The following is a 13,464-nucleotide window of genomic DNA, read 5'->3' on the forward strand; positions in this document are numbered from 1 at the left end:
AGCCCAAGTCACACGACAAGGTGCGCTTGAAGCTAAGAGTCAAATCCAAAGTTTGGCTAAGAGCATGCTTGTAACCACTACACTATTCTGTAAAAGTATTTCCTTCATATATTACTATTTGGTAACAATTTTGAACTTCAAAGTTTGCAAATGTTCACCACCTGCAGAGTTATAAGTATTAAAAGTAAATCAGTACAGAGAGAAAAATAACTTTTTCAATACAAAATTTGAGTGAAAGGGATTTCCTTGATTAGTTTTATGACAAATACATGTATTCATTGGTGGAAATGGGGAATGAAAAAAAGATTTTGATTTTATTTTAAATGTGTTACAGGCTTATAGCTGGGATAAGATTTAAACTCAATAAAACCTTGAGCTCTCTTTTTAGAAAGATATAACTTACAAATATAAATTTTTAAATAAGAATGTGATTGGGACTTGAGTAAGAAAACAAAATTATGACATTTACAGCATAAACAAGCTTCTCTAGGGTAACTTTTTTTCCCCATAATAGGATAATTACTTTATTTGTCAAGAGAAATACCACTGGCCTAATCTGTATGCAGAATGACAGCCAGTAAGAAAGAAAAACCAATAACCACGTAGAATGTGAGGACACACAATATATTCAAGTAAAACCCACTGTAAAAAAAAAAAAAAGAAAGAAAAAAGGCCGATTTCAAAGGCTCCACATGGCTTTGTATCTCACATATTCTAAAGCTGCAGGTATGAAGAGTTGTAGGTCTAACATAATCTATGCCTCCTTGTAGATTTTTTGCATTTGTTAACTGAGAGGCTTGGAATAATAACCTAAGTCTCTTCTCGTCCTAAAATTCTAAGTATATTCACTACACACTAGCAAATACATTGCACATACAAATGCCACAGGCTAACTTTCTGACAAAAGGGGAAAATGAGCAAAACGATTGGAGTACTCCCTCATGGCACTTGACAAGCAGTCTGTTCTCCTGATGGTTAGTCTCTAAATTGACACACGGTAAATCTAATAAACAAATGTTGTATCCTGACAGTGTTTCTACAAGTTTCACATGCACAGTTTGATTACATCTCCTGGAACCCTTGCTCCCCACCATTACCCTCCCATTATGTTGGCTAATACATGGCACTAAATTCAATCTGTTACTACTTTTCACCTGTCTCCATCTCTTGGCCCAGTTTAATACAGATAATCTTACTTTAAGAATGACTTCATCTGGTTTTCTTTTCAACTTTCAGGCCTCTCCTCCTTTTTATCTAGTCTTTACATGTTGAAATTACACAAGGCTGGACTCTAGGCCTTCTTTTGAGCCCTATTATATCTACGTTGTTCAATATGGTAGCTACTAGTTCAGGGGGCTACTTAAGAAATTCAATAAAATTAAATTAAATATTCAGTTCCTCAGGTGCACTAGGCATTTCAAGTGCTCAAGAGCCACAAGTGGCTCATGGTTACTATACTGGGCAGCAGTGATATAGAACATTTCTATCACTGCAGAAAGTTCTGTTGTACAGTGTTGCTCTACACCATCTCCCTAAGTGATCTTATTTGTGTCCATGGGGTCTACTTGCAGAAGATCCCCACATCTGTACTCTGTCATACAAACTTTTCCTATGAGCCCAAAACCCATGTAGCCAAATACTTTTCCATTTAGATGTTTCAAAAGTATCTCAGCCACAATATGCTCTAGACCAAATTTCTCATAGTCATCTCCAAACCTAGTTTTAGAATGTTCATTTCCTCACTCATGTCACCATCATCTAACCCCAGGTACACAAAGTTAGAAAATGCATACTTTATTCTCTTTCATTCCTTAAACCCATTTCTAAGTCCTGTTAAGTACCTCTCAAATTTTCCCCTTCGTCATCTCCCGTGCATCCCACACAATCCAAACGAGCAAAGCTTGATTAGTGAAGACATCTCCCTGAATTCAAATATGCATTTTGGCTGAGTGACCTCAGACAAGTTACTTAACCATTTTTTTTCCCTTAAGCAAGTTTTTCATCTGTAAAATGGGGGCAATGCTAGGATTTTCTTCATAGTGTTGCTGTAAGAATGAAATAAGATTATGAATGCAGAGTTGAGCACAGAATCTAGGACAAGTTCCGTATAAACGTTAGCTAGTGGTACTGCTATCATTTTCTGCCTAGATTACTGAAATTGTATCCTTTCTTATTCTTGCCCCTCTCCACAATCTTCTGCCACAAAATCACTAGAGAGACTTTTAATAAATTTAAATCTGGTCATGTCGCCCTCTGCCTCCCTGGAAACCCCTTAATGGTTGTATAGGGCTTTTAGAATAGAGTCATCTCTTATCACTCTTGTCTCTTAATCTCCATGCTTTAACCAAACTGGCCTCAAGCTCCTTAGGCCACGTTGAGTCCGTGAGGGCTTTTGCCCACAATATTACTCTTTTTTGAACCCCTCCCCCCACTCCTGCAAGTTCTCACCCTTCAGACCTCAGCTGAAAAGTCACTTCCTCCCTCACTAAGTCTGGCCCCCGTATTTTGCATTCTCATTGTACTATGTTCCTCTCTGTCCTAGAACTTCTCAGCTTGCAATTACACATTTCTATGAGTGACTACTATGAATTGCTATACATGTATTTGTTTCCTCCAATGGATATCTCAGACTGAGCTCCCGATATGCCTCCTACCCAACCCTGCTCTATTCACCATTTCCTCCATCTCAGAAAATAACAACGTGATTCTTTCAGTTGCTCAGGCCAAAGGTGGATTCCCTTTCACCCTCCACATCTACCAAAAAATTCTATTGCTTCCCTAATTCAACCACTTCCCTCCCACCCCCATTTTCACTACTACCCATTATGGCCAAGCCATACCATCACCTCTTGGATTGCTGAGTTGCCTCTTAACATCTCCTTGTTTCTTTCTTTGGCCCCACCACTTACCTTCTTGTATATTTACAAGGCAGTTAGGTTCATGTCTTAAATATATGTCAAATCATGTCATTCCTCAACTCAGACACTCTAATAACTTGCCACAGGAACTAAAGTGACCTTCCCACCCAAATCCATATGTGAGAGCCCTAATTCAGCTAACTGTATTGGAGATAGTGCCTTTTGAAAATGATTAAAATTAAATGAGGTCATAAAGGTGGAGCACTGATTAGATGAAAATGGTCCCCTTATAGGAAGAGACACCAGAGTTCTCTATCCACCAAGTGAGGACACAGTGAAAAGACTGTAAGGTCTGTAAGCCAGGAAGAAAGCCCTTACCAGAAGCTGCCCATACTAGCACCCTGATCCTAGACTTTCTAGCTTCCAGAACTGTAAGGAAATAAATTTCTGTTATTTAAGCAACCCAATCTATGGTACTGTGTTATGCCAGTCCAAACCAATATACCATCTCACTCAAATTAAAAGCCAAAGTCCTTCCAAGAGCCAATGGGGGGGGGGGGAGGGGTCCATTCTGGTCTATCCTGCTTCCAACCCCTAAACTCTCCAACACAATTGCCTTTGATTCTTCCCATCCCTTCAAACAGCTTTTGCCACACTGGGCTGTATCTAATTCCATGAACATGTCAGGAATAGTCTCACCTTTCGGTCTTTGCTTTTCTTCTCCCTGCAACAGTATTTCCCCAAATATACATAGAACTCCATCATTCACATGTCGCCTTCTCAGTGGGGCCCTTCCATGACAAATTTTGCCACCTCCATCTCACACACATATCCCATTCTCCTTCCTCTGCACTCGCTACTCGCTTGCTATACGTTTTATCTATTTGTCTTTACTGCCTCTCTCTCTCCCAAGGGAGACTACGATTTCCATGAGAAGCGACTGTCTGCTTTGCTCACTGTCACACCCTCAAAATACGGAGCACCGCATAGTAGGTGCTTACCATTTGTTCAGCTCAATGAATAAGGAATCCCAAGAGCTACCAAATTAGCATCCCTACCACACAGATCTGCTACTAAGGCAGCCATGCCCTTGTAGAAACTGCACAGCTTTAAGGACTGCCTGATTTTTCTGGCCTCTTCTGGTTTTCTCCTACTATCGCTAAAGCTCAAGAAGGACTTTAAAAACTGTGGCTACAGGATTCAAAAGTGGTTCCTTCCTGTCTCCATTTTTTACAACAGAAATAATAAATGTAGAAGAAAAGGTGCAAAGGTCAGATAAGATCATGGGTATCACAATTTCTTGAAAGCTCCCTGGTTGCCAACTTTCTTCACAGCATTTCCAAAGAACCCTGCAAGCTCCACGGCTCTTTGGTCATGTTTTCAGGGTTCAGCGAAGGATGGTGTTTATCCCCAGAGATAAAATTTTAAATACACAAGCATAAATAAAAGACAGGGGATCGAAGAAACCATTCGTTGCTGTTAGCTGCTTTTACGTGGGGCTGGGGATAGAATTTAGGTTAAAAATAGATTCTGCTGCTAAGAAAGTTGCAAAATCACGATATTCCTGTACATTTCACAGAAGAGAAACCAGGCTTGCGGAGGAGAGGAGGAAAACAGGAATTCCTCACAACCTAAACCAAGCCCAAAGTTCCCGGTGAGCGCTCCACGGTTAGTCACTGCTCTACAGTTAGTTACTTCTGTGTATTCACTTCCGAGCTGAGCTTCCTTTTCTTTCTGGAAATGCCTCAAGTTAAGAATCGCCTCGAAACGGTAACGTATCACCACTAAGCTCCCTTCTCACCTTCAAACATCACAGCTTTTAAAATAAAGGTGTCATCGAAGCGTGGACACACCCACTGCATCTCCACTGGAATGAGTTTCTGGTTATGCAAATCTAACGCGGCCAGGCGGGGAGTCGACCGCCTCAAAAGCTGCACAGAGGAAATCCTGCCTCCCCCTAAGGCTCAGGCCTGGGGTGAGGGCCGGCAGTCGCGGCGGGCCGGAGCAGCGAGCGGACCTCGCCTCGGGGCGCCCCTCGGCGGCCACTCCGGAAGCACCTGCGGGCCCGACGGGAAAGCCCCCGGCATCACCCACGGGAGCGGGGGGCGGCCGGCAGCTCTAGCACCGCCTCGGGTACCACACGCCTGAGGTGAAGCGGCCCTGCCGCATCTCGCGAGATCTCGCCGGCGCAGCCCAAGTACTGCGAGCTCAGAACTTAAAAAAAAAAAGAGAGACAGAGAGAGAGAGAGAAATCGAAGAGAGAGAGAGAGCGCTCCTGGAGCCGCTGCTGTGGTGGCAACTGCCGCGGGAGCATCAGCAATCGGCGTGCGCCGAAGCAGGACTCGGCCGCCCCTTCAACCGCCGGGCCGGACGCCGTCCGCAGGCTGCTCCGCCGAGGCCTGGGCTGCCGGCCCATTGACGTGCAGCCCCAGGGGCGGGGAGAGAGGGAGGCGGCCGGGGGCCCTCTCCTCTTCGCCGCAGAGGGGGCGGGGGAAGGAGGTGGAGGGGTGGGAGGAGGGCGACGGAAGAGGAGGTAGCGGCGCGGAGATCCCGGTGACGGCGGTAAGGCGGTGCGCCGCCGCGCCTGCTCCTTGAGCGCGCTGCCGGTGCTGCTCGCGCTGCCCGAGGCCCGGCGCGGACTGGACGGAGGCGATCCTCGCGCAGGCAGCTCTCGCGTGGGGTCTCGCCGAAACCCGGGAGGGCCGGGACGCCGAGTGAGCGTCCGCCGCGCGACGCTGCGGGACCGCGGGTGGGCGGGCTGAGGGGCGGAGGAGCAGCCGACCCCGCCTCCCGCGTGCTGCAGCCGGAGCCGCCACCGCTGCGGCCCCGCCGAGGCTTTAAACAGCGGGGCCCGCCCCGCGCCCACTGCACTCGCGCGCCGACTCGGCTGCCGGCGGCGTTTGTGCCGGTCCGGGCTAGCGGCGGCGACTGGCGGGTGGAGGGGCGAGCAATTCCGTCACCTGGCGTCGTGGCCGCAGGCACCGCCGGCGGGGGGCGCGGAGGGCTTGCAGCCCGCGACGTCCGCCAGGCTCTCTCAGTCTGCCGGGGGTCGGGCGGCGATGGAACCGGGGCCCACGGCGCCCTCCTCCGGCGCCCCGAGGCTTCCCGGGGTCGGTGAGACGCCGCCAGCTGCCGCGCTGGCCGCCGCCGCGGTGGACCTGCCTGGCACGGCCGTGCCCTCAGCGTCCGAGGATGCTGCGGCCGCGAGCCGGGGCGGCGGCGGGGTCCGCGGGGAGGGCGCCGCGGCGGCTGGGGACGGACTGGGCAGACCTCTGGGGCCCACCCCGAGTCAGAGCCGCTTCCAGGTGGACCTGGTTTCCGAGAACGCCGGGCGGGCTGCGGCGGCCGCGGCGGCTGGTGCCGGGTCTGGGGGCAAGGAGACCGCAGCGGACGGGAAAGCTAGCGGCGAAAGCGCACCAGGCAAAGGCAGCGAGGAAGCCAAGGGCCGCTTCCGCGTAAACTTCGTGGACCCGGCTGCCTCCTCATCCGCCGATGAGAGCCTGTCGGATGCGGCGGGGGTCGGAGGCGAAGGGCCCAACGTGAGCTTCCAGAACGGCGGGGACACGGTGCTGAGCGAGGGCAGTAGCTTGCACTCGGGCGGCGGCGGCGGCAGTGGGCACCACCAGCACTACTACTATGACACCCACACCAACACTTACTACCTGCGCACCTTCGGCCACAACACCATGGACGCCGTGCCTAGGATCGATCACTACCGGCACACCGCGGCGCAGCTGGGCGAGAAGCTACTCCGGCCCAGCTTGGCTGAGCTCCATGATGAGCTTGAAAAGGTGAGCTCTCCCGGCCCCTCTCCCTGCATCCCTCTCACCAGCCCTCCCTCTTTCCCCAACCACTGGTCCTCCTTGACCGGGGGGATGTGGCCGCCGGCTGGCCACGGGTGAGGTGGCGGGAATGGACGTGCACGACTCCGTTGGCTTCTCAGCATTCAGCTGTCAAGGGTGGAATTGCAGAGGAATGTAACTTAATCTCATAAAAGTTTGCAGCGGGTTAAGCTAGTTAGGTAATGGAAGAGAGGCTGCGTGTAACAACCTTCACCATCCACTCCTGTGTCTCCTGTATACTTTTTCTCACCCGCGCTGTAACAGTCACCATCCCTCTGAATGACAGTTGTGCTTGTGGGCTTCTTAAAGGGAATGTGCGAGGAGGTTTAGGTGAGGATGTCTCTGGGGAGAGAGGGGAGAGCACCTACCATCTGCGCCCTTTTTAAAGGTTGTAGTGTATGGCTTATGTACACCCACTAGGGGTCTCGAGAGTGGGAACGCTAGTGTTTGAAGGGAGAATCTTAACCGGATGTGTTTATTATAGTCTATGAATTATTAAAGCTGAAACCTGCTATCTTGACTATGCAAAGGATTATACAGATATTGAGATATGCTGTTTCTGATAATGGCATAAATCTGTTTTTTATTACATAAATTTTTGGAGAGGACTATATAAAGATAACCGGGAGTCGGGGGAACGCAAAGTCCAAAATAGGGGGACGGCAGAGAAAGAAACTGAGAACGAGAAACAAGAGAATTGGTTTTTTTCTGTGAAGGATGTCCATAACTTCTGGGGTCCTGCGTAACTGGTTACACTTAGCGAACAGAAAACCATCCCTATAAGGTCTATTGATGTCTGCAATTCTGTTTTTTATGGCCACATATGATTTTTATTTCTTCAGGGCCCAATATTATTATTTTGAGATAACCTCAACACTTTGAGATTTGATTAATATTTAACTTTTATGAGTTCGGATTACTTGATTTCCACTTTAACAAGTATATAATGATTACATCGATGAGATATTGTGAATGCAAATGTGGAAAAGTTTAAATACAGAAAGTATGTAATTTTTTTTGGATGTGATTATTTGATCTCATAGAGTCATTTCATACAAGACTATACTTGTCTTAGTGTTTGATAATGTAACATTCATACAGTTTGAAATAATTACAGAGGTCCCAATCCTTAGAGCTTAGTGACTCTTTAAACGCCTGACATCATTTAGCTTTCGATAATACTACTCCTGTTATTCCATTCTGGTATTTTGTCATATCAGAAGAAAAATGATTTTTAAAACACTTATACTTCTATACTCTCTTTCAAATTTATATTTTTACCCTTTCAAAACTATACATCTTTGTAAAGTAGATGTGTAGGTGGTAATTTCTCTTTTATTACAGCATTTTTATTATTTAAAAAATCATAAAGCTGTATTTCAGATAACACCAAAGCTGAGTAGTTTAGTAGTAAAGCAGTCTAAATTTACCCATAAGTGTTAAAAAGGGTTTTTAAATGGAAGTATGTTAGAGACCTTGGACTTGTAAGCATCCTATAAAATTGTCTGAATAGCAAAGCACTTCGAGTTCTCCAAAACTTGAGGGTTTGTGTTGGGGAGCTTTTGATCAGTTTACAGTGTCTTAAAAAGAACACCTGTATTGTTAGCTGTGTGGTTGAAGAAACCACTCAACTTTTTCAGCCTCCTCTCCTGCTTATTTTGAAGACTTCATTTTGAAGATTAGAAAGAAATGAACATCAAGGCCCGTGTTCAGTGCCTGGAAAATAGTGGCTAGTATAGTTATTATTTGATACATGTTGGTCCTTCAGAAAGTACATAAACTCTAGGATTCTCTTAATTTCTACTTTATTAGATGAATATAGTATATAAAATGTTACGTTCATAGTTCATTTATGCAACAGGTGGTATAATGAGTTGTTTATAGTTCTTGTTTGTTTTTGTTTTTACCTTCTGCCCCTTGGTTCCTTTATGGTCGGTGAAAAAGGTATGTTAGGTTAACTAAGCATAGAATCTCCTATGGAAGATAATTTTGTTTAGAAATTAGGAAATGGACTTAAGAAACATGTCACATTAAGGAATACAGATGTGGATATAGAGATATACCACTGTTGAAGGAGGGCAGGAAAGGGGTTATAACATAGTTTGATTAGATCCCAAGAGGTTGTTCATCACCCAGTCTAGATTTACTTTTACGTGCATAAAATCTCTTCTAAACTTCTAGCCCTCAATGAATCATAATATTTAGAATTCTGTAACATTGAATTCTAGCACTTGATCAGTGTCCTGTAGGCTGCTTTGGTCACTGAGTGCTTAAGAACCTACCTTAACTGGATCTAACTCTGTGCCATGTTCTATAGCAGGACAAAAGAAGTAAAAGACAAGAACTCTAGATCCTTATTAGGAGAAAGAACTATATTCTCAGTCTTCCACTTGAATTCCTTTCTTTGCCCACCACTGTGACTTAAACGTTTTTTCCCTAAAAATCCAAATGAAGTGAAATAAATATTCATGCTGCATCTTGCTGTCTTATGCAGCCATTGTAGAGCCAGGACTCATGAGTTTTTCCATTTATCAAATATTTATTGGAGACAGGAGTTTGTTAGGTATTGGCCACCTGGCTATTGGTACTGTGGGTTGATGCAGTGGTCAGCAAAACAAATATTGTGCCTAGATATACCGTAACCAAATAGTTGCACAAATAACATAGTTTTACCAACTTTATTTGCAGTGCTATGTAAGAAAGATGTAGGGTCTAGTAAGGATATAATGGGACCTGATCATATTGGAGTTGGGAAGGCTTGTTTTCAAGAAATGTGACATCAAGCTAAAACCTAGAGGGTAAGTTAATGATAGGGCAGAACAGCATTCCAGGCCTAGGGAACAGTATATGTGAATATAGTGAGGGGAAGAGAGTGGTGTGTCCAAAGAACTATCAAGAGGCCAGTAGAAGATTTTATTATAGATACAGTGGTAGGTTCTTGAAGGATTTTTCGTGAGGTAGCAACATGATCTGTTTGGTTTGAACATCTCTGGCTGCTGGATAAAGAATGGATTGGCAGGGGCAACAGTGGAAGCAGGGAGACCCAAGCTATTACTGAGTTACAGATAATAACAGTTGGTGGCAGAATGAGTTGCATGCAGGTGGATTGGATATGGGAGTGAAAGAGAAGCGGATTCCCCGATTTTGGACTTGAGCAACTGTGTAGATGGTGCCACCATTGCCTGAGGTGGCCAACCCAGGGGAAGGACTAGATATGAGAGGGGAAAGAGAGAATTGTGTTTTGAGTAGTATCTTGAGCTGGTAAGATAATTAGCCCAAGAGTCATATTGAGGGAGGGGGGCTGAATACATGTTATATCTACATAAACTTTATGTATATGTATGTAGATACACATATGTACATACACACGCAGGTATGTGTACATGTATGTGTATGTATATACATGTGTATATACGTGTGCATATACAACAAAAATATATATGTGTGTCTATATACAGAGAGAGAGAGAACGCGCACGCACGCGCTGAAGTCATGGACTTGAAATGACTTCAGTAGAGTGGGAGGATAACAGAAAAGAATTCGAGTCGGGGAGGGGCGCCTGGGTGGCTCAGTCCGTTAAGTGTCCACCTTTGGCTTAAGTCGTGATCTCACGGTTTGTGGATTCGAGCCCCACATCCGGCTCTGCTGTCAGCATGGAGCCTGCTTGGGGTACTCTGTCTCCCTCTTCTGCCCCTCTCCCGTGCAGGTGCATGTGCACAGTTTCTCTCTTTCTCTCTCAAAAATAAATAAACATTAAAAAAAAAAAAAAGGAAATAGGGTCTGGGGTTGGGAATAGGGAATGTGTAAGTCTGTTAGAAGTTGAGGAGACGAGAGCAAGGGGAACTGAGAAGGAGCTGCTAGGCTGGTGAGAAATAGCCAGGATAGCAATGTCAGGGAAGCTGAGAGAAGAGTTTTAAAGATGCCAGAAACTCTTCAGTGCTGATGCCAGGAATTGATTTTTTTTTTAATGTGTTTCAAAAAATGAATCCAAAGTAGTGATTCTTGCCCCTACAAGAAGAAATTTAAAAGTGAAAGGCAAACAAATAAGCATTTGATGGGCAACTTCACTTACAGATGGACAACATGATGATCAAATGTAGACAAGTTGGGTGGTAGACAATCCATAATAGCTTCTACTGGATTTAAAGCATTATTAAAAGAGTTCTAAAGGTAGAATTACCTTTGCACAGTAGTCCTTAGTCAAAGCTTGAGAGCCTTTGGTGGTTGGATGTCAAGACTTTGCATATGGCCTCTCTGTTACAGCCTTTTTCCCTAATAAGAAGAGGAGGAACTACATTTAGTATCTTTTATGTCTCCCGGAGCTTACTCATTTTTCATACGTTGCGTCAGAAGCAGTTCTTACACATGTTATTCGTGATAAAATGGGTTCACAGAAGCTGAAGAAATTACTTACTGCTACTCATAGAAAGTGATACAACTGGAAATCACTCCCAGGGATTTCTCACTCTAAGGCTTAGAAATAGTAAGTAGCTCTTATCTCTTACTATGATCTCTTCTGCCTTCCTGTTCCCCAGACGTGCTGTGAGATGACAGGGATGTTGAGGGGGACAGGTTGGAGATAACCAACATCATCCCTCTGCCCTGATTTCCTTAAAGTGGAATGATTATATAACTGAGAGATATGAGGAGGAATGCTTGTGAAAATGTGATTATTGATGAACATGACTGTCGCTTTCATAGGATATGGGCCTGTGTCTCATTTATCTCCATACAGAGAATAGGTACTTAATAAACATTTGTTCATTGAATGTATCAGGGTAGGTAGTTCTTCCTTCTTAACAAGGAATTTACGTAGAACATCATACAGTATGTTATCTCCACATACTCGTGTAGCTGCTTCTCTGAGTGGGTTGCATTGATTCTTGGACAAGAAATTCCACACACTACTAACTACTTCAGTACATAGCTTGCGTCCTTGAAGGTTCCTGAAGGAACAAGAATGGGTCACATCCTGGGAAGGGAGGGCGGGTAGGAGAGTGCCAGGACTGAATAAAGGTGGGAACCTGATAAGAAATATTTGCACATGGCAAAGTCAAACTTGAGAGACTTTACACTTTTGCCAGGGGCTCTACCCTGCTTAACCCAAGCCACCTGAAGTGAAAGCTGGTTTTTCCATAATACTGTACACAGTCCCCCAGGTTGTCTACCCTGCCTGGGTAGAAGGAAAGATAAACTTTGGGATTTAAAGTGTGGCAGAACTGTACATTGCTATCATAATTGATGTCTTCCCAATCCCATGAGACTGGAGGGGACTTGAGGGGGACATGTGTTGTTTTTTTGGTTTTTTGTTTTTAACGTATATTTTATTTTTTGAGAGAGAAAGGACAAACGGGAGGGGCAGAGACAGAGGGGGAGACACAGAATCCAAAGAAGGCTCCAGGCTCTGAGATTCAGTACAGAGCCTGATGCAGGGGTCGAACACACAATCATGAGATCATGACCTCAGCTGAAGTCAGATGCTTAACTGACTAAGCTACCCAGGCAGCCCTCTTGGTTCTTTGGTGTTGAGTGTGTTTGTTTCAAATAATTTTTTTAATGTATTTATTTAATTTGAGAGATAGAGAGTACAAGTAGGGGAGGTGGAGAGGCAGAGAGAGAGAGAGAGAGAGAGAGCGAGCGAGAATCCCAAACATGAGGATCGTAAGAATTTGCCAGGGCAGAATCCAACACAGGGCTTAAACTCAGGAAATCAAGAGTTGGACACTTAATCAACTGAACCACCCAGGTGCCCTTTAAATAAATTTTAACTCCATGTTTCATATATGTGTTTGGAATGTTTCCAGTAGTAATCCTATTGATACCTTGCTGAAGTGAAATGAATATGGATTTAGTTGTTCAACAAATCCTTACTGAGCACCAGCAGCAACAGCACTGTTTTAAGTGCTGGAGATACAGCCATGAACAGAGACAAGTCATGGAGCTTTCATTCTAGTGTTAGGAGAAAATAAGCAAATGGGTCAGATGTAATTACTGTGCAGAAAAATTAAAGGTGGTGATGGCTGGGGTAATGCTTTATAAGGGTGGTCAGAGAGGGCTTCTCTGAGGCACGAACAGACTCTAGATGAGGGATCACCCCTTGCAGGTACTTGGGGTAGAAGAGCAATCTAGGCAGATGAGTGAACATCCCCATGACCCTGAGGTGGAAGTGTGTCCGGGGTGATTGAGATACGAGAAGGCAGCAGTACTGGAGGAAAAAGGGAGAGGAGAGGAGGTCAGAGCAGTTGTGAGGAGCAAACCTAAAGTAATGGTGTTTGAGGTGATGACAGGTGTTAAGGTGCTAGGTATATTTAAAAGATACAATTGTTGGGATTTGCTGATGGTTTGGATGACGGGTGTGTGGAAAGATTAATGCTAGGGTTTGTTCCCTGTTTGGAATGGAGTTGATACTTGAGATGAGGAAGATTGTGGAAAGAGCAGGTTTGGGAGGTGGATTCAAGAGTTGGTTTCATTGGGCAAATTATTTCTACCATGGGGCAGGCACTAACAAAATGACAGCCTCTACTTTGTGAAATAATAGTACTTAAAAATGGGTTTTAATTTGTAGCTTAAAAATGTGCTTTTATACTTCAAATTTTAGGTCAAGCCATGAATCAGTAGTTGTTCAGAAAGAGTATACAGCAGAGTACAAAGAGTGGGCAACAAAGGAGTGAGGGATGGACAACAATGAAAACAACTTAAAATAATTGAAGTTAAAAACATATCAGTGTTTTCTTATTTAAAATATGAAAGCTGTCATCTGCCAC

At 44.9% G+C, this 13,464-nt stretch overlaps 1 protein-coding gene across 2 annotated transcripts in view; it reads left to right on the plus strand.

The window, feature by feature from the left end:
* Positions 1 to 5,767: 5,767 nt before the first annotated feature.
* SLC12A2 (solute carrier family 12 member 2) overlaps positions 5,768 to 13,464 on the plus strand; it is a 107,703-nt gene continuing 100,006 nt past the window's right edge. For both annotated transcript variants that reach the window (XM_011283447.3, XM_023254763.2), the window contains exon 1: positions 5,768 to 6,649. In XM_011283447.3, coding sequence (XP_011281749.3) covers positions 5,918 to 6,649 — 732 coding nt within the window. In that variant the 5' untranslated portion in view covers positions 5,768 to 5,917. The remainder of the gene's footprint in view (positions 6,650 to 13,464) is intronic.

This window comes from Felis catus, chromosome A1 (assembly GCF_018350175.1).
Source record: "Felis catus isolate Fca126 chromosome A1, F.catus_Fca126_mat1.0, whole genome shotgun sequence".
NCBI lineage: Eukaryota > Metazoa > Chordata > Mammalia > Carnivora > Felidae > Felis > Felis catus.